Genomic DNA, 21,419 nt, shown 5'->3' on the forward strand with positions numbered 1-21,419 from the left:
CCATGAGCAGTCATCGGAGGGTGCATTCGAGTTTGAATTCTGAGCACTCTGTTTGCAGAAGACTATGGGTACAGTGGGAGCCTAAATCCATGTCTGAGTCCCCATGTAGAAAGAGCTTCCGTTGGGTGCCCTCTGACCACTGATCAGCAATGTGAACAACTTTGCTCTCAGGCAGAGTGTGTCTGAAAGTAGACTGCTATCCTGACCCACCCAAGGGAAGGGTATTGTTTGTGTCTCCACAGGGAAAGAGGGACCAGATTTAAAGCCAGTGCCAGATGAATGCAGTGTGCCGGCAAGGAGAGGGGAGCCAGTGGAGGGCCTGAGGACTCGACCCCCATACCAGCTATGTGGACAACTGCCCCTTACCCCAAAAGAATTTACTTGAGAGGACGGCACTGAAGCTGCAGCCAGGGGAAAGGACCATGTCTGATCAGAGCAAATGGGAGCAAATGAAGGGGGAGGAAGAGAGAGTGGAACACATCCTGGCCCATCAGGCCTGGAGGACAATATCCCTGCTCTGAACAGCCAATGGATAGAGTGAACAATATAGCTGATCCCACTATGAGATATGCTGTCCCTTGCTGGCTCAGGGACCTAAGGGGAACAACACTGGAGACTCCGGGTCGGGACTGGCCCAGATTGACCGTGACACTGAGGCAAACCACTAAAAGCATGCGGCAGAGCAACCATGGGAGCAGAGCAGGGAGCCCCTGAGGGAGTACAAGGGACAGATTCTGAGGCCAAAGCATGGTACCTGACTGAAGGACACACCTAGAGATAAAAAAATCAGACCTTGATCTATTTACAGGGTTTTCTTTCTTTTAAAATTTTTTCTTTTAATTAATCTATTCTTCTATGGGTAATTGGTTTCCTTTTTTGTTATCATCGCTGTGTTCTCACACATCGCCTATCTTACTATGGCTTGATTTTTGGTGCATATTATTATCTCTACAGATCTATCTAGGTAAGATAGACTGGATGAATAGTCTGGAGGAGAAAACAACGGGACCGATGATTCCTGGGGGACACAGGAGAGGGGGATGAGGGGGGAAGGAGGTGGTGCTGACCAACCCAGGGACAGGGGAGCAACAGGTGAACCAAAATCAGAGGCAAGGAGGGTGTGAGAGGCCTGGTAGGGAGTCAGCAAGGGCAAGGTAACTGAGAGAAATTACTGAAACCCAAATGAAGGTTGAGCATGGAACAAGAGGAAAGTAAAAGGAAATAGAGGAAAGAACTAGGTGACAAAGGGTATTTACAGAGGTCTAAAGACCAGAATATGCATATGCAAATATATTAATGTAAGAGTGTGGGGAAACAGACTTATGTGTATATATTTATAGGTTTAGTATTAAGGCAGCAGATGAACATTGGACCTCCACTCAAGCACTTACGCAATGCAAGAACACTTTGTTCTATTAAATTTGCATTCCAGGATGCACACCTTCCTGACACGACAGCTGAAGAAAAATGTTTGCATATGCAAATGTGGTGAAGAAAGCTGATGGTGCTTGGCTATCAAAAGATATAGCATCTGGGGTCTTGGAGGCTCGAAGATAAACAAGTGGCCATCTAGTTCAGAAGCAACAAAGTCCACCTGGAAGAAACACACGAGCCTGTGTGACCACGAGCTGTCAAAGGGATCAGGTATCAAGCACCAAGGAACAAAAAATCATATCACTGTAAATATGGGTATGTGCAGAGTGGAGACTCAAAGCCCATTGGTAGCCAACTGGACACCCCTTACTGAAGGATTGTGGGGAGGAGATGAGCCAGTCAGGGTGTAAGGTAGCAATGATGAAACATAACTTTCCTCTAGTTCTTAAATGCTTCCTTCCCATCCCATCATGATCCCAATTCTACCTTACAAATCTGGCTAGACAAGAGGATGTACATTGGTACACATAGAAACTTCAAACACAGGGAATCCAGGACAGATGACTCCTTCAGGACCAGTGTTGAGAGTGGTGATGCCTGGAGGGTAGAGGGAATGTGGAGTAGAAAGGGGGAACTGATTATAAGAATCTACATATAGCCTCCTCCCTGGGGGATGAACAACAGAGAAGAGGGCGGGGGGGGGGGGGAGACATCGGACAGTGTAACATAGGACAAAATAATAATTTATGAATTATGATGGGTTCATGAGATAAGGGGGAGGGGGAGGGAGGGGGGAAATGAGCAGCTGATATTAAGGGCTCAAGTAGAAGGCAAAGGTTTTGAGAATGATGATGGCAATGAATGTACATATGTGCTTGGAACAATGGATATACGTATGGATTGTGTGGATTGTGACAAGAATTGTACAAGCCTCCAATAAAATGATTTTTTTAAGTTGGAAAAAGAATAAAAAGCTTTAAGTGTACTAGCAAGGATCAATGTCGCAGATTTCTGCGTATACCTATTGGACAATGTAAGGCTATCTCATAAAGTTAGCTAGTTCCCACCTGGATGCTCACCTGTTACACAGGGGGCTCAATAAAGGTCGTCGGATAAATGGAAAACACACAAAAAAAGAAAGCAAGTAGACTGTCATCATGTTCCCAGGCAGCCCAGGGCAGGCACCCTTTCCCTCAAGGACTTACCTGGTGTGCCCTAGATAGAAATCGGGGTACTGGGATCTCATAGTCATGAGTCATTCTCAAACTGCCTTAATTGGAGGGAGGGCCCTGAACCACTGGTAAGATTTGAAATAGTGTATGCACCCCAATCCTGGTCCCTTTCCTGCATCTGTAGTCCCACTTGCAACTGGGATGAACTGAACTGCTGTTGCTCATGATTGCGAGGCAGTGTCCTTTGTTTTCCATGCCCGCTTTAAGTGATCAAGTTTCTGTGAATTCTTGGCCACCATTATGGCCTCATGCTGATTTATCTTCGTCCTATTTAAGACAATAGATTGGCTGCTACAAATTATGTTTGAGTATGGAGGCTCTTTTCTGCCTTACAACAGGTATAAATATTAATCTTTCCCTAGCCAGAGGGGAAAAGAGTAAGCAAACTGAAGCTGCATGGAAACATTAATCCACTGGACTAATGGACCAGGTGAACATTAGTCTCCATCATCATGAGACAGTAAGAATTAGGTAGGTGGTGTCTGGCTACCACTGCCAACTGCTTTGAAGAAGATCACATTAGAGGTCCTAGATTGAGTGGGGGGAAAATAAGAAAATAAAATTCAAAACCATAAGAGACCAGGCGTACAGGTTTTATAAGAAACTGGCGGACTCCGCAGGCTATGGGCCTTAGGTCTGGAAATGGCTCAGTTTTCAGTAAAAGAACAGAGACCTGTAAAGAACAAAATAACAAAGGGGAGCTATGAATACCTTAGAGCCATCAGTCATTTGAGACCAAAGGAGGCAGCATTTACCCCAAGGACAAAATAGGATTAGGAAAGAAAAAAAAAAAGAACCAAGAAGAACCAATATAAGAAGTATGATAGGTGATCGACATAATAGGCATTGCAATCAATGATACAGAATAAAGGGTGTAAGAATTGTTGAACAGCAAACTCATTTGCTCTGTAAACCTTCACTCAGCTCATAACAGAAAGTTAAAAACAAAACTAAAACAGCCTTTATAACATCTGCTTCAGTTACTAGCAGAATACAGAAATCAGTCCCATACAAGCAAGACAAGGACGGCTAGAGCAGAGCCCAGAATGCTCCACACTATCTCGTTCTTTAGATGATAAACGACAGACCCCAGTGAATGGTTTCTTCTGAGAATCAATCTTGGTGTGCAAGCAATGTTTGGGAAGTCACTGCCAACTGGAGTCACAAAGCACTCAAAAGTAGATCAAAATACCCAACAGGCTTTTTGAGCTCTGGTTCTTAAATGATTAATTGTGCAAAATAAATCAGGGACTTCTCCCAGCCTCCGTTTCTGCAAGATCTGTAAAACTGGAGAGCTGAGCTAAAAGTAAACTTCCTTACAGAGGAATGATCTTCACGCTTCTCCTTCCTCTTGTCCAAAGATGGATGACACCAATTACTACAGGGTTAAAAAAATTAAGTCAGTCAGCCAGTATAGATCTAACCAAGCATCAATGACCACTAAGCTGTGCGCTCCACTACAACTTTTCATGTTGCAAATATATTGAAAACTAAAGTCTTCGATACGGATTGCATCTTAACATACAGAAAAGAAAGCCCCACATGACTAGACAATTGAGCAACATCAGACTAACTGGTGAAACTACTGATGCTGTCAATGTTTTTATTTTATAACTTCACTGTGGAGTAATACCACAGTTCAACAACTATAATAACAACAAATTTTTCTTGGTGTCTTGGGCATTAGGCCTGTTTCTGGTGTTATCTGAGGCATTGATTAAGAAAACTGCACTAGATAAACTGCATCAACTCTAGTTTATTTATTTTAATTAAATCATTTTATTGGGGGCTCATACAACTCTATCACATGCCATGCATTACATCCATTGTATCAAGCACATTTGTACATATGTTGCCATCATCATTCTCAAAGCATTTTCTTTCTACTTGAGCCCTTGATATCAGCTCCTCATTTTCCCCCCTCCCTCCCCACCCTTCTTTCCTCTTGAACCCTTAATAAATTATTATTTTCATACCTTACCTCTCCTGTTATCTCCCTGCACCTCCTCCTTGTGATCAATTCCCCCACCATCCTCTTCCCCTCCTGGTATCTCTATTCTCATTATTGGTCCTGAGGGGTTTATCTGTCCTGAATTAATTGGTCCAGCTCTTCTCTATAGCAGTAAGGTAGAACTGAGGTCATCATGATAGCAGGGTAGGGAGGAAGCGTTAAAGAACAAGAGGATAGTTGTATGTTTCATCGTGCTATACTGCACCCTGAGTGACTCGTCTCTTCCTAGTGACCCTTCTCTAAGGGAATGTCCAATTGTCTACAGATGGGCTTTGGGTCTCCACTTTGTGCCCCGCCCCCTTAGCTCTAGTTTCTTAGATATGGTGTTCCACTATGTTTTCAGCTATGTATGAAATTATAAATAATTTCTTAGTTTATCTTCCTGCTTTTAAATATGAGAATAATTCAACCCCACAAATTACAGGGAAAGACAAAAAAAGGTAAGCAAATATTTGAAAAATAATTAGGTATGAAAGGGTTTCCAAGGGAAGTGTATGGACCCATGGTGGCTGGTTGGTTACGCACTGAGCTGCCCACCATAAGGCTAAGTGGCATAAACCCACCAGTCACTCTGCGGCCTTTCAAACACCTCAATGTTTACAGGTTTGGAAGCCCAAAGGGGCCATTCTTCTCCGTGCTGTCGGGTCATGGTGAGGTAGAATGGATTATGCAGCAGCAGGTTTTCCTTTTTGGTAGGGGAGACTGTGTAATATATTCAGGGACTACAAGTTGGATTCTGCAAAGCCAGGACACACCTTGACAAGAGTGGAAAATAAAAAGGAAAACTGAAAAGGCACATATTTGGAAAGATGTGAGGGCAATTTAAAGTATCAGAAATGTAAGACTTTATAGCAATTTTCATAAATATTTTTGAGATCTAAATTTTTATTCTTCAAATTATGCATTAAACATTTCAGAACCCATTTTAATTACTGGATAATTCATGTTAAATGTTTCAGAGGTGAAGGTGACTCCAAGCTTCCTCATAAGAAAAGTAGAATTTTTCTTTTAAGAGTTTCAGTGCATGAGTGGAGAAGTTGTGCCATCTTATAACAAGATGAGAGCATTTTAATTTGAATGAAGGAGTCTGAACTCTGAGAAACCCACGTCTGGGTTTCTGAACATTTGAATTTCTATTTATTGTACCAAACCCACAGCAGCCAATTACAAGTCAAAGCGACCCCAAAGTAGAGTAGGAATTCTCCTGTGGGATTTTGAGGCTGTAAATCTTTATGGGCACAGAAAATCTCATCTTTCTCTTATAGTGTGACTGATCTTGTGGTTAACAGTCAAACACAAAACCCACTATACCTTTAGGGCTCCTTATTTATTGTCCAAGAACTCTTATTTATGGCCCCCTTTTAAGATAACAAATTGGACCTTGCCGCTATTCAATTCCTAACAAACTGATACTTCGGAAAAATTCCAAGTTCGCGTCATTTGCAGTGCTCAAACATATCTGGGATCCAACAACAGCATGTGAAGTTTAACTTGACTTAAAGATTTAGTACAATGCAAACGACTTTAAGGAAAGCCAGCAAGCAGTTCCTCCAGCTCGGTCTAGCAAACACTATATTACAATACTCTGACCTTTTAATAGGTAAGCAGAGTGAAGAGTGGTATGTACCATGTATACTGGGGGATTATTCATAGTTCTAATGTAGCAAAAAGTTACACATGGAAATATCTTATTCTCATGCTTAGGAATTTTCTGGATAGTTCATTAAACAATCACATTTCTTTTAAAAACTATTTTAACATTAAAGTACGGAACAAGGAGAAATATTTGCTCATTTCCACTAATTCAACACAATAATAAACAGACCATTTCCTTTTATTTTACTAGTTAAGAGATAATTCCTTTCAAAAAGTGAAAAAGCAACTTAGCTAAGTTCACCGCATTAGCTGCTAGAAACACAGAGACTTCAATGTAATTGCTGCTTGCGCGATTCCTTAACTACTTTGATATGGACAAAGGTGACCTCCTTGCCGAACTCTAAAGGCACAGCACTTACTGAAGCAGTTTTAGGACTGAACTCACTGCCATGATTCAATGCTGACCCATGGCGACCCCCCTGTGGGTTTTCCAGACTGTAACTGTTTTAGGGAATAGAAAGCCCACTGAGCTGCTGGTGGTTTCAAATTAACGACCATGTGGACCTCAGCCCAACACGTAACTAGGACTCGGTAGTTTTAGGTCACTGGGAAGAAAAACTACTACCTCTGTATTTTATAGATCTGGGGGTGGTGGTGGTGGTGAACTAAGACATTCATAACCAGTGTGCGATAACCAAGCAAAACACAAAAACATTCCTGATCAAAATAAAAACTTGTTACTGAAGAGGACAGTAAGCAGTGTTCAGAGAAGTCGTAAACTAGCACGAGGGGCACCCTGACCTAGTACACCTAGATGATGCTGTCACATACAAGTTATTCTTCTGGTCCTCAGAGACATTCAGATTTGTAAATCTGTGTCTGTATATATATATTCACACATACACATCCAGGGGCGCCGGGTGCATGCCCCAGGGAAGCGGCTCAGGCACTAAGGGCAGCTTTGGTGGAACGGAGCGCGGCCGCGGCCAGAGACTAGAAAGGCGGGCGAGGGGCTGGGGCAGGGCAGAGGAGCGGTCTCGTCGTTCAGGCCCGGGACCCTGAACGCCCCGGGGGTAGCCTTACGGTCGATACAGGAGACCAGTCCTCTGTGGGTTCCCTGGGAAGGTGACCGGAGAACGGCAGGCAGGCCACCCAGTTGGGACGCGAGGCGGCGGCCGCAGCTCCGCAACATGGTCACACACTCTCCCGTCCTGTGGCCAAAGCGACGCTACCTCGACCTCCGCGGCCCTACTTTGGCCTGGTTCAGCAGACAGCTGGGCACGCACGGCATTCTGGGAGCTGTAGTCCACCCAGCGGCTTGAAGGGGCGAAGACTACAACTCCCTGAAGCCCGCCGGGTCGTCGGCGCAAGAATGACGTGTCCCGTAACCGACGCGAACTGGGGCTGCACTGCCCTGGGAAACGGGTTTGTCGCCATCTACTGGAGCCATGGGGCCAAGGCGTGCTTTGTTCAGGTGATCTGTCAAGGTAAGAACAGGAAATGGAAGCAGAGATAATGCGGGGACGGGAGGAGAGGGTTGGAGGCACGCGTGCACAGTTGTCTCTGTTCTTAGCAAAAGACTGTCAAGGCTGAAAGGTTCGAGTTCCAGGAAGCTTTCATTTCTAAGTCTGTTTGCATTTAGCTCTCTCTTGCGCTGCGCAGGTTCCTGGGGCCAAGGAAGTTCCCTCATGCTTCGATTGATTACAGAATCACCAGATGCTCAGCTTCCAGAGGACCTAGACACCATTGAAACACACCTGCAGAGGCTGGCTGGGGCGCCAGGGCTGCAAAAAGGTAGCTCCACAAAGAATATCTATCTAGGACCTACTGAATATCACTCACTTAATACTATTTTTATGGGCTTACTTCCCAGCAAACCACCCCTATTATAATAAGTGGCAACTGTCAGTGTAGGGTCGGAACGATCTGCTTCCATACATGCTTGCTTTTTAGCCAAGTCATTAAGATTTTATGAATGACTATTACCTGGTGAAGGCACCCTGGTGCGGCAGTCGGTTATGCACTGAGCTGTTAACCTCCAGATGAGTTTGAGCCCATCGGTCGTTTCTACATAGAAGTGTCAGCAAGCACCGCTGAGAAGGCGACTGTCTTCACTGAATAATTGTATCCGGAGCATTCCTTATCAGAATTGTAAGCAGTTATTTTCGCAGTAAACCTCATAATCCTGAGTATAGGCTGTGGGTTCTGCAAGGTTAATGCAATGACCTATCAAACCCATCAAAGAAGTACTGAGTGTCATGGAAGGTGGTGTCAGAATTGTTTAAAAGGCTGGCTAGTGGAGGCATGTCCGACTTCTGGTTCCTAGGAATCAGCCTTGAGCTGATGCTGATGAGTCTTCTTCCCCAATGTGAAGTTAGAGAAGGTTGGGAACCACCCTTGTATGTTGGGAGCCATCCCAGCCATGCTGTCTAGCAAAGCTCCAGCCTGGTGGAAGCAGCATCTGCAGAGCAGAGCTTCCCAGGGAGGGTTTCCAACATCCCTCAAATATTTACTGTTGTTGATTCATTCTTGGAAATTTTGTGCATTGTCATGTTTACCACACCTGGAATGGATGCGAGGGCAGTCTTGAGAAGTACGAATGAAACCAAATGTAAAATTTGCTTCACTATAATGGGACGTTCCTTAACTGAGGCATTGGAGAGGCTTAGACAGCGAGACATCTTTGGGAATCCTGAGAAGCATATGTGGGAATTGAGTGAGGGAGAAACCTAAAAGTTGAGGTCAGAGGAAAAATGAAACCCACCAAAAATCCCTGGATTCCATTCAGATTAGGTAGTGGGAGACTCTTGGCCTCCCCGATATAGAGGACCTAATAGACTGCCTCCCCCAACTGATGCCCCTTTACCATGGACAGGGGCTTACATAGGAGAGAGAATGGTTAACATTAATAGAAAACATGTAAAATGGGGAATATTAAGTCTTTGGAAAAGAATCAGATAGTTTGGCCCCATGGTGCCTCAGGAGTACAAAAAATAAAGGAGACATCGGTAGACAATGAACAGTTACCATGGGAGAGTATATAAAGGAAAATATTTGAGAAGCATTTGACTCTGCTTGTAGCTATTTTTAAAATAATGTAGGCTTTGAAGTAGCACATGAGGTAGTTTTATTATGTTAAGTTAGTCAACCAGGAAAGGAACATTGTGAGCAGAAAATAGGGCAGTGGGTAGGATATAAGTCTAACCAAATTTTCTGAACACCTCAGTCAAGAATAGCATGTGACCTATGAAACAAACAGTACAGAAAGAAATAACTAGGAAGAGGACAGAAAGTGGTAGAAGAAAGTACATTTGTCAATCATAGGGCATTGTTTTTATGTAGTGGCTTGTAAAACTTTTTATGGTATAAATAAAGCTGTTTGGAAGAACTCAGCAGAGATTGCTTCCACCAGAACATCTCTCGTGTCTGTCTCGTGTGTGTTCTCTGACTCCACACCTCCTTCAGTTATCCAGTTCAACCCTTCTGGAGCTGGACTCCGGCACTTAGAGCCTTTTTACAGGCTTACAGGAAAGCTGGCCTTCATTGTAGGTCTCATAAACATAGGTGTTTCTCCACCTCTGAGCTTTGGTCTTCCACTCAAAACACACATGGTGATAGCTCCTTTAGGCCAAGTCCGCAGATTAAAATAACAGCAGGTGGAAAAGAAAGAGTGACACCAATAACAACCACTGACACTTGGTTTTAGAACAGGCTTTTTAAGACTTGTAAAAAATGGGTAGCCCATAATTAAGGTTGATTTCGATCATGACTTAAGATCATTTCCAGATATCTGAGTCCTTGTCAGTCACACAGCAAAGCAGAAGGGTTAAGAACATGCTGGGCTTGTGTTACAATTGGCCATGGGACTTCTAAGAGCCCACGGTACAGGCTGATGATGGAAACCTTGGTTTTGGACTCAAATTGTGAACAAAGCCCACGTGTGCCGCACACAGTTCGAGCAAAACACTGCCCACTCCTACCCCATTATGACCCATCCAACAAAATTTAGTACATGGTGACAACTTCCTAACTTGTGAGTGGTGAAGGTAGATGGAGAGAGGTCACAGGTGCCTTCGATGAGGAAACCGCCTTGGAGGCAAGCGTGGGCACCCAGCTCTGCTGCAAGAGCCTCCTGCAAACAGCGTTTTTGACTACACTGCAGGCAGCATTTGGCAGAACACATCTTTCTGTCCCACACAGTGTTGTCATGTAGGTGAAAGTACAGCTCGTTTGAATCATGAAGCATTTCATCCCCCCAGCACAAGATCCACTGCCAAGCTCACAAGGCCACTTAAAGGACATGATTCTCTTCCTTTGCTAAAGACTCTTATTCCAGCCATTGACCTAAGTAAGAGCAGGTCCTTTGTCTTTTCATCCACACACCAGAAAGGCCCTGTGAATTTCCACTTACTCGCTGATTAAACTTGGGCAGCAACTTCATCTTGAGTCAGAAACCTCACCGGTAATAGCCTACAGGAAAACATCCTAAGTTACTATCAACTTTCTGTGCCTAACAATACTTGGCAGCTAGTAAGGTGATCGTCTTAAGTAACATGTAGTGCCTGGCTTAACATCCCTGCTTACCTGGAGACACAAGACCTAATCTTTACCATGTTTTCCCCACTTTGGTAGAAGAGTTTGACTTCATTTTCAGCCTGGAGGAACAGGGGCAAGTTAACTGGTTGATGATACTGCTAGATTCAACCAGTTGATTTCCAAAGAATCCAAATTGTATATGGCAAAAGATGCTTCAAAGAGGTTTGTTAGGTTTACCCAAGGTTGTGTATATAGGTGTCTTTGGGGTAGTTTTTTCAATAAAACATGAACAACAAATTTGGAAGGCTTTTTAAAAAAAACAACAGCATTGGGTGGGCATTGTTCACTGATCTACTTTATATCCGACTGAGTTGCTGTCGAACAAGCAGCAGATCTGCCTCTACTCCTTTATTGCTGCTAATAGTTAACAGCCTGTGGCTTCTACAAATGCTAGATGCAAGGGTAAGGCTTTGTGTCTAACATCCACTCAAACTTGTGTCTTTGTATACTATCTTTCATCTTTGTGGTGCAGTAAATCACTTGACGTGATTCTTCAAGCCATAAGCTTTGTGGCTGTCCCAAATATCCGAGTTGTCGTTGGTTGGTAGGTGCCGGACATAAAGTTTATTTTGCCAACCTGGCAAATAAACACATGTGGGGTTAATTGAGGGACGGAGAGCTAAATGGCTCAGTGAGCCTTACCTTTCTAGTTCTTGGGTCTTTCTTTGTGATGGTCGGACCAGGGTGCAGCTGCCTTAGTCAGCCGGCTAGGCTAACTTCCTGTAAGACACTCCTGAGGAGCAGCAGCATGGACCTACCCTCATGCAGCGCTGAGATGCTTACACATTCACTGATGCGGCTTTCCTCCTGAGGTTAGCGTCACGGTGTGTGTTTTGTTAGATGGAGGAGGACTTTGAGGATTGGTGGCAAACATATGGATTAATATTGGACTTGTGGGCTTGGGCAGCACTGGGTTGGGATGTTTACTTGATGTGCACTTAACCTATATACAATTCTCTTCTTATAGGAGTTTCTGTGGATTTGCTTCTCTAAAGTACCCAGACTAACACAGTGCCCATGACCAGGCTCCCACTCATAGCAGGCCTATGTACAACAGAACAAAGCACTGCCCAGTCCTGTGCCCTCCTCATCATTGATCTTCTGTTCGAGCCCATCAATGCAGCCGCTGTGTCAGTCCCTCTTGTGGAGGTCTTCCTCTTTCTCACTGCCCTGCTACTTTACCAAGCACGATGTTCTTCTCCAGGGACTGGGTTCTCCTGACATCTCTAAAAGTATGTTTGTCAAAGTCTCACCACCCTTGCCTCTGAGAAGCAGTCTGGCTGTACTTTTCACACACACACACACACACACACACACACACACACACACACACATCATTTTATTGGGGGCTCAGACAGCTATTACAATCCATCCATCCATTGTGTCAAGCACATTTGTACATGTTGCCGTCATCATTTTAAAAACATTTGTTTCTACTTGAACCCTCGGTATCTGCTCATTTCTCCCCACTCCCTCCCACATGAACCTTGACAAATTAAAATTCTTGCCCCCCATGTCTTACACTGACAGATGTCTCCCTTCACCCACTTTTTTGTTGTCTGTCCCCGAGAAGGGGTTAATTGTCAATCATTGTGATTGACTTCCCTTTCTTCCCACACCTTCCCCTTATCCTCCTGGTATGGCTACTCTCATTATTGGTCCAGAGGAATTTATCTGTTCTGAATTCCATGTCTTCAGCTCTTATCTGCACCAGTGTACATGCTCTGGTCTAGCCGAATCTGTAAGGTAGAATTGGGATCATGATAGTTCGGGGCGGGGTGCGGGGAGGAGAATTAAAGAGCTAGAGTAAAGTTGTATATTTCATTGGTGCTATACTGCACCCTGACTGGCTTGTCTCTTCCTTGTGCCCCTTCTGTAAGGAGATGGGCAATTGTCTACAAATGGGCTTTGGGTCTCCACTCTGCACTCCCTCTTTCACATTTATATGGTTTTTCATTCTTGGTCTTTGATGTTTGGCTGTACTTCTAAAACAAGTCTGCTCTTTTGATAGTCTGATGGTACTCTCAATATTCATTATGTGCACAATTTAAATGCACCCGTTTTTCTTTGGTCTTCCTTATTCAGTGTCCAGCTTCCATGTGCATGTGAGGTGATTCAAAGTACCATGACGTGAGCCAGGCTCACCTTAGTCCTTAAAGTAACATCATTGCTTTTCAACACTTTAAAGAGGTCTTGGGCAGCAGATTTACCCAGTGCAATCCTTCATTTGATGTCTTGATTGCTGCTCCCATGAGTATTAATTTATGGATCTAAGCAAAATGAAATTTTTGACAAGATCAATCTTTAATTTTTCATGATGTTACATACTAGTCCACTTGGGAGGGTTTGGGCTTTGTTTATATTGAGCTGTAACCCATACTTAGGCTGCAGTCTTTGATCTTCATCAGCAAGGAGTTAAGCAAGTTTGTGTCATCTGCATATCACAGGTTAATAGGCCTCCGCCAATTTTGAAGCCAAATTCTTCTTCTTCTAGCTTCTCCGATTATTTGCTAACCAAACAGACTGAATAGTATGGTGAGAGGATACAGCCCTGACATATACATTCACTGATTTTATACTATGCAATATGCCCTTGTTCGGTTTGCACAACTGCGTCTGGAACCATGGACTGGTTCTGAATGAGCGGTGTAATATTTGGGGATTCTCATTCTTCTCAATGCTATCCATGATTTGTATGGTCTGCACAGTTGAATGCCGTGGCATAGTCCATAGAACACAAGTAAACATGCTTCTGGTACTCTCTGCTTTGAGCCAAGATTCATCTGACATCAGCAACGATATCCCATGTTCCATGTCTTCTGATTTTGGTCTGAACTTCTACCTGCTCCCATGAGTATTAACTTATGGATCTAAGCAAAATGAAATTTTCGACAATTTCAATCTTTTATTTATCATGATGTTATGTACTAGTCTACTCGTGAGGGTTTTGGCTTTCTTTATATTGAGCTATAATCCATGTCACTGTACTGCTGCAGCTGTTAACGATTTTCAGCAAGAGTTTACTTGCATGTGATATCAATGACACTGCTGTTTAAATTGAGCAGTGTGTTGGGTCTTCTTAGGAATGGGTACAGATACGGGTCGTTTCCAGTCAGTTAGCCATGTAGCTGTCTTCCAAATTTCCTGGCATAAATTGGTGAGTACGTCCTGTGCTTCAACAGCTTGTTGAAACATTTCACTTAGTATCTCACCAATTCTTGGAGCCCTGCTTTTGGCTCATGCTTTCAGTGCAGCTTAAAATTCTTCCTTCACCACCACTGGTTCTTGCTCATATGCTACCTTCTGAAATGGAATATCAATTAATTCTTTTTGGTACAAGGACTGTGTGTTCTTTCCATCTTCTTTTGTTATTTTTTCCCTGCACAGTTCAATATTTTCCCTATTGTCTTTCAAGATTGCAACCCAAGAATTTGCTGTTGCAACTCTGGAATTATTTTTGAGTTCCTTTCGTGTAAGATGTGCTGAGCATGTCCTCCCACTTTGGTTTTCTAATTTTAGGCCTTTGCCCATTTGATAAGAATATTTGACTTTTAAATGTTCTGTTCAGCTCTCTGACTTCATAATTTCTTCTATTTGCTTTAGCTACTCTGTGATGAAGAGCAAGTTTCAGAGTGTCTGCTGACATTCATGCTGATCTTCTGTCCTTTTAAAAAAATCATTTTATTAGGGGCTCATACCACTATCATAATCCATACATACATCAATTGTGTAAAGTACATTTGTACATGCGTTGCCCTCATCATTCTCAAAACATTTGCTCTCTATCCAAGCCCCTGGCATCAGGTACTCATTTTTCCCCTCCGTCCCCCTTCCCTCATGAACCCTTGATAATTTATAAATTATTATTTTGTCATATCTTGTTCTGTCCCATGTCTCCCTTCACCAATTTTTCTGTTGTATGTTCCCCAGGCAGGAGGTCACATGTAGATCCTTGAAATTGGTTCCCCCTTTCCAACCCACCCTCCCACTACCCTCCCAGTATCGCCACTCACACCACTGGTCCTGAGGGGATCATCCACCCTGGATTCCCTGTGTTTCCAGTTCCCATCTGTACCAGTGTACATCCTCTGGTAGAGTTAGACTTGCAAGGTAGGATTTGGATCATGACAGTGGGGAAAGGGGGGAGGGAGAAAGCATTTAGGAACTAGAGGAAATTTGTATTTTTCATCGTTGCTACATCGCACCCTGTCTCCTCTCCTCTCCAAGACCCATCTGTAATGGGATGTCCAGTGGCCTACAAATGGACTTTGGGTCTCCACTCCACACTCCCCGTTCATTCACTATCGTAGATTTTTTTGTTCTGATGATGCCTGATACCTGATCCCTTGACACCTTGTGATCACACAGGCTGGTGTGCTTCTTCCATGTGGGCTTTGTTGCTTCTGAGCTAGATGGCCGCTTGTTTACCTCATGCCTTTAAGACCCCAGACACTATATCTTTTGATAGCCGGGCACCATCATCTTTCTTCGCCACATTTGCTTATGGACTTATTTGTCTTCAGCAGTTGTATCAGGGTGGTGAGCACACAATGATATGATTTTTTTTGTTGTTCTTTGATGCCTGATAACTGATCTGGTGAGCACCTCGTGATCACCCAGGCTGGTGTGCTTCTTCCATGTGGGCTTTATTGCTTCTGAGCCAGGTGGCCGCTTGTTTACCTTCAAGTCTTTAAGACCCCAGACACTATATCTTTTGATAGCTGGGCGCCATCAGCTTTCTTTACATTTAGTTATTCACCCACTTTGTCATCAGCAGTTGTGAAGGAAAGGTGAGCATCATAGAATGCCAATTTAATAGAAGAAAGTATTCTTGCATTGAGCGAGTACTTGAGTGGAGGTCCAATGTCCCTCTGCTACCTTAATACTAACCCTATAAATATATGCACATAGATCTATTTTCCCCATCCTCATGTATAAATATTTTTGCATACATACATGTCTTTATCTAGACCTCTATAAAGGCCCTCTGCCTCCCAGCTCTTTCCTCTATTTCCGTTGACTTCCCTCCTGTCCCACTATCATGCTCAGTCCCCACCAGGGTTTCAGCAATTCCTCTTAGTTACACTACCCTTGATCATGCCCAACCAAGCCTCCTCCACCCTCCTCACCACCGACTCGGATTGGCTTGTTGTTCCCTTGTCCCTGGGCTTATTAACATCACTACCTTTCCCCCACCTCCCTGTCTCCCATGTCCCCACGGAACTATCGGTCCCATTGTTTTCTCCTCCAATTGTTCATCCAGTCTATCTTATTTAGAGATAGGATAGAGATAATAACATGCACAAAAGCAATACAGAGCAAAACCAAGCCACAATATATAACAAAACAACAAACCATTGACAAAACCAAAACAAAACAAGAAACAAAAGCTTGTAGTTAGTTCAAGGATTATTTGTTGGCCTTTAGGAGAGTTTTCCAGTCCAGTCTGTTGGGGCATCCTGCCCTTGCCCCAAAGTGCACCTTCAGCATTCCCTGGGGACCTCACTGCTCCATTCCCTTGCTGTTCTGTTGCACCCCTTAATGTTTTGCCTCGGTGTGGTGGGATCCGATCCGGTGCAATTCCTACACAGTTGTCTCCTGTGTTGTCGCCTGTAGGGCTATGGATCAGTGAGGGGCGTCATGTCTCATAGTGGGGCCGGCCATGTGGTCCTCTCTGTGGACTGGCTGCTCTAATTGGGAACATCGACTTCACAGACTGGTGGGCCAGGACGTGCTCCACTCTCTCCTCCTCACCCTTCATCTGCTCCCGTGTACTACAATCAGATATGTCCCTCTTTCGGAGCTGTAGATTCAGTGCCATCCTTTGAAATAAATTCTTCTGAGGGGAGGGGAGGGGAGGGGAGGGGAAGGTGTCCACTTAGTATTTGGTGTTGGGGCCAGCCCCCAGGCCTCTCCACTGGTTCCCTACTCCACACCGGCATGTTGCATTAACATCTTGGAACACCGGGTCGATGTCTGATCCCTCTTTCCCTGTGAAGACACAAACAATACCCTCCCCTTGGGAGGGTTAGTGACCTGTGCCCCCGCTACCTTTTTCTTTTTTATTGTTTTTTCCTTTCCCCACCTCCTTTTTAATTGTCTACCATGTGTATCCTTGTATTTGGTCTGGTCCCTGCCATATAACCGGGTCATCACCCCAGGAATGTTTGTATACTGTAGCTTTTACCCTATGCTCCTCCCCCCTTTTAAAGCGTACCTCAGCAGCCTTTCATCTTTCTATACTTAAGTCAATGCTATCTTGGGGTCTGTTTTCTCTTGTTGCCCTCTGGGTGAGGTTGTTCTATGTGGCGGTCTCTATTTTATGCTTGGTGAGTGTTGTTCTTCTGCCCATACTGGTTCGGCAAGGATCTTTTGTAGGGCTGGGTTTCTTCTAACGTATTATTTGAGCTTTTCCTTGTCTGGGAAAACTCTTACTTCTCCATCTATCTTGATCAATAATTTGGCTGGGTAGAGTATTCTTGGGTTTGCATTGTTTTCCTTCAATTTTTGGAATATGTTACTCCACTCTCACCTCTTCTTCATAGTTTCTGCTGATAGGTCTGAGCATATTCTTATTTGGGAACCTTTATATGTGATTGCTTGTTTTTCCCTAGCTGCTTTCATGATTTTCTCCTTTTCCTCAAAGTTGGATAATTTAACTATTCTGTGCCTTGGTGACTTCTTTTTGGGATTCATTCTAGCTGGTGTTCTTTCAGCCTCCTGAATGGTTGCCTCGTTTTCATTCATTAAGCTGGAGAAGCTTTCCTCCAAGAATTCTCTCATGATTGTTGCAGATGACTTCTTTGTTGTGTCTACCTCCAGTAAGCCAATAATTCTAATGTTGTTCCGCTTCATAGCATCAGACATAGCTCTTAAGTTTTCTTCTGCTTCTCTGATGATCTTAGATTTTTGTTCGTGTTTGTTAAAGTCTGCTTGGCTGTCCTCCAAGTCACTGATGCAGTTCTCTGATTTCCTCCAGTCGATTTTCAAGGTCCGTGAGTTTGCTACTAGCTTTTGTTATCTCATCCATAAGCTCCTGTATTTCTCTTTGGTTTATGGCTTTTACCTCTTCTATTGTTTCATCCTTTTTCTGTATTGTTTCCCTAATATCCTCTATGACTCCAAGTAGCATTCTGAAAATTTATTTCTGTGGCAGCTCAATTTCTGCTTCTTCTATGTATGTCATTATGTTCAGGACATCCTCTGCCATTGCCTTTTGTTTCTCCAGTTTTGTTCGGTGAGGTCCTTGGGTCTAATGGCTGTTTGTGTTGTGTTGTTTTAGTGGAGCCAAGTGCCATTTACCAGGGAGTCGAAGAGCACTGGCTTTCTCTGGGAGACTTGTAGGAGTGCTTCTTCAAACTGCCTATAGCTTATTTCACTATGGAATTAACCTACCACTTTATCTTCCTGTGGCTTCCCTCTCAGGGGAGTGACCCAGAAGGGTTGTCTGCTTTGGTGTTGCAGAGATTGGGCAGAGGTTCCTGCAGCAGCTTGGATGTTGAGGAGTGTTGGCTAAACTGCCTTATGCCCCCGGCCAGGCATACAGCCAGGAATTTCCCAGTAAGAAGTTGAGCAGAGTATCACCTGGTGGGGGTTAGCAGGGCTTTACCCAGCCTCACTAGCTACACAGGGTGGAGCTCACCTAGCTGGGTGTGGTGCAGGTGTAAATGCCCTAGGCTAAGGGGAGTGGTCTGGAGATTAGCAGTAGAGTGTGAGAGACCAAGAAAGGGACAAAGAGGAGAAAAAATTGTTAAAAAGCAAGCCTGCTGAGCCTGTGGGGCCCGGGGGAGGGGGATATAGTGAAGAGATGGAAACAAAGCAATAATGTAGCTGAGTCGAGATCCCAGCCAGTGAAGCTGCAAGGGTCCAGTCCCTGCCCCAAGGCGGGTGGCAGCAAACTGTGCCTGTGTTTAGACCAAGTGGCCCCAGCTCCTGCAGAGACAGTGGCGGGCCCAAGGTCAAGCCCCAACAGGCTTCCACTAAGCCAAAAGCCCTCAGCCCCTCAAAACCCCATGGGTCTGTGCCTACTTATCTTTATGATGCTCCTCCTACATTCCAGCGTGTTGAATTTCCCTCTAAGCAATTCTCCTGGGCTGAATTCTGCAGAGTCCCTCTGGTATGTGTCACTCCGTAGCCATCTTGCCGGATGTCCTCCCCTGTCTTTAATGACCTTTCGCGTTCCACGTGAATGATGCTCTTGATGTCATCAGACAGGGTCTTCTGTCATTAGTGTTCAATGCATCAGATATGTTCTTGAAATTCAGGTGGGATAGACTCAAAGTCATATATTGGGTCTCCTGGAATTATTTTCATTTTCTTTAGCTTCAACCTGAACTTCCATATAAACAATTGATGGTCTATTCCAGTCAACCCCAGGCTTTGTTTCAGCTGTTGGTATTGAGCTTCTCCATTGTATCTTCCCCAAGATGGAGCCAACTTGATTTCTGTGTATTCCATCTAGAGAAGTCCGCATGTATAGTACCTTTTTGCGTTGTTGAAAAAAGCTATGTTGTCATTCTGTGATACCTTCCTGACATAATCACTGAAGACAAAATGGGTGTATGAGCAAATGTGGTAAAGAAAGCTGATGATGCCAGGCTACGAAGAGATAGAGCATCGAGGGTCTTAAATGCTTGAAGTTAAACATGCGGCCACCTACCAGGGAAGCAACAAAATCTACATGGAAGAAGCACACCAGCCCATGTGATTGAGAAATGTTGACCGGAGCAGGTATCAGGCATCAGAAGACCCAAAACAAATAATTACATCGAAGTGAAAATGGGGGGTAGGAGAGGACACCCAAAGCCCATCACAGACAATTGGACATCGCCTCACAGAAGGGTCACCAGGAAAGCAATAGTCAGCCAGGGTACAGCATATCACCGATGAAACACACAACACTCCTCTGGTTCTTGAATGCTTCCTCCCTATCAATGACCCCAATTCTACCTTACAAATCTGGCTAGACTGGAGTATGTACATTGGTACAGATAACAGCTCTCAACAAACAGAATCTAGGACAGATACTTAGGAATAGTAATAAGGCAGTGATACCATGAGGGTAGAGGGACGGTAGGGGGAGAAAGGGGGAACAGATCACAATGATCATGCATAACCAATCACCCCCCACCCCACCTCTGATCAACAACAGAAACATGGGTGAAGGGAGACATCACATGGTGTAAAATATGAAAACAGTAATTTATAATTTATCAAGGGTTTACAAGAGTGGGAAGGTGGGGGAGAGTGGGAAAAAGAGTGGCTGATACCAAGGGCTCAAGTAGAAAGAAAATATTTTGAGAATGATATTGGAAACATGTGTACAAATGTGCTTGATATAACAATGGGTGTATGGCTGTATGGATTGTGCTAAGAGCTGTAAGAGGCCCCAATAAAATGATTTTTTTAAAGGCATAACTGAATAGGACAATGCGAATGGGAAGTGTCTGGCCCACAAAGGGACAGTATAGCTTGCTAGTAATGAAATAAGGTATATGTCACCCATATGAGGTGGGACCAAGCAAATCGGCTGCGTGTAATTCTAACTTGTGTATTGGTCAGTTTGACATCCTGTGACATTTAAAATGAGTTATTTCAAAGTGGAAAGTAGGGAATCTGACTACTATCAGGAAAGAAGACAGTAGTGGGGCAAATCCTTTGGGTCCTGATATTCCTATGCTGAACCTCCTTGGTCCAGGAGATGGCTGTGAGGCCAGGATAACAGCAGTGGCAAGGGCACAGGTCAGTAAAGTGAGCATCCCTATCCATGGAGCAGGATGATCAAGAAAACCGAGTGCCTTCTGGCCAAGGATTACTGATGGAGTGGGCACTTAATGGGCTGAGCTACTCTTGCACAAGCAGGGCAGAAGCCCAGAGGCCACAAGGTTCTGAGACCAAGGGTCTGTGTGGGCCTATAAGAAAACTGCTGAGAAGGACCAGAGGTGAGAGTGGCGATACCGGGAGGGCGGAGGGACGGTGGGGTAGAAAGGGGGAACCGATCACAAGGATCTACATATAACCTCCTCCCTGGGGGATGGACAACAGAAAAGTAGGTGAAGGGAGATGTCGGACAGTGTGAGACATGACAAAATAATGATTTAGAAATTATCAAGGATGCGTGAAGGGGGGGTGGGTTGGGGGGGGGAATGAGGAGCAGATACTAAGGGCACAAGTAGAAAGAAAATGTTTTGAGAATGATGATGGCAACAGTGTACAAATGTGCGTGACACAATGGATTGCAATAAGAGTTGTACGAACCCCAATAAAATGATTAACAAAAAAGAAAACTCCTGAGAAGAGGGTATGGTGAGTGAAGAAATGTGCTATGAACCTAAATTATAACCAGTTATTTCCTTCATCAGCTCCATAATCATGCAGATGGTCTCTGGGTTCCTTGTTGACGATACCATGGGTTTCTCAAACCCAGCAGAGAAGTAAAGCTTGCTGGGGGAAGGGCAGCTAGCATCAGAATTGGTCACAAGGTTGTAGCGTGAAGGCATGTCTCACTTTCAGAGCACGCTGCTTCCCTCCTCCCCTACTGTAGAATTAGAGGAGGTCAGCGGCCACCCCTGCGCATTTTATAACCCTTTCCTCTGAGGTCATCTGGTCCC

General features: G+C 44.2%; 1 protein-coding gene across 1 annotated transcript in view; it reads right to left on the reverse strand.

Moving 5' to 3' along the window:
• Positions 1–7,503, reverse strand: part of ACAD8 (acyl-CoA dehydrogenase family member 8) — a 35,398-nt gene extending 27,895 nt beyond the window's left edge. The window contains exon 1 of the mRNA XM_075564061.1: positions 7,297–7,503. Within this exon, the coding sequence (XP_075420176.1) occupies positions 7,297–7,405 (109 nt within the window). The 5' untranslated portion in view covers positions 7,406–7,503. The remainder of the gene's footprint in view (positions 1–7,296) is intronic.
• Between the last annotated feature and the right edge of the window lie 13,916 nt (positions 7,504–21,419).

Source organism: Tenrec ecaudatus, chromosome 12, assembly GCF_050624435.1.
Source record: "Tenrec ecaudatus isolate mTenEca1 chromosome 12, mTenEca1.hap1, whole genome shotgun sequence".
NCBI lineage: Eukaryota > Metazoa > Chordata > Mammalia > Afrosoricida > Tenrecidae > Tenrec > Tenrec ecaudatus.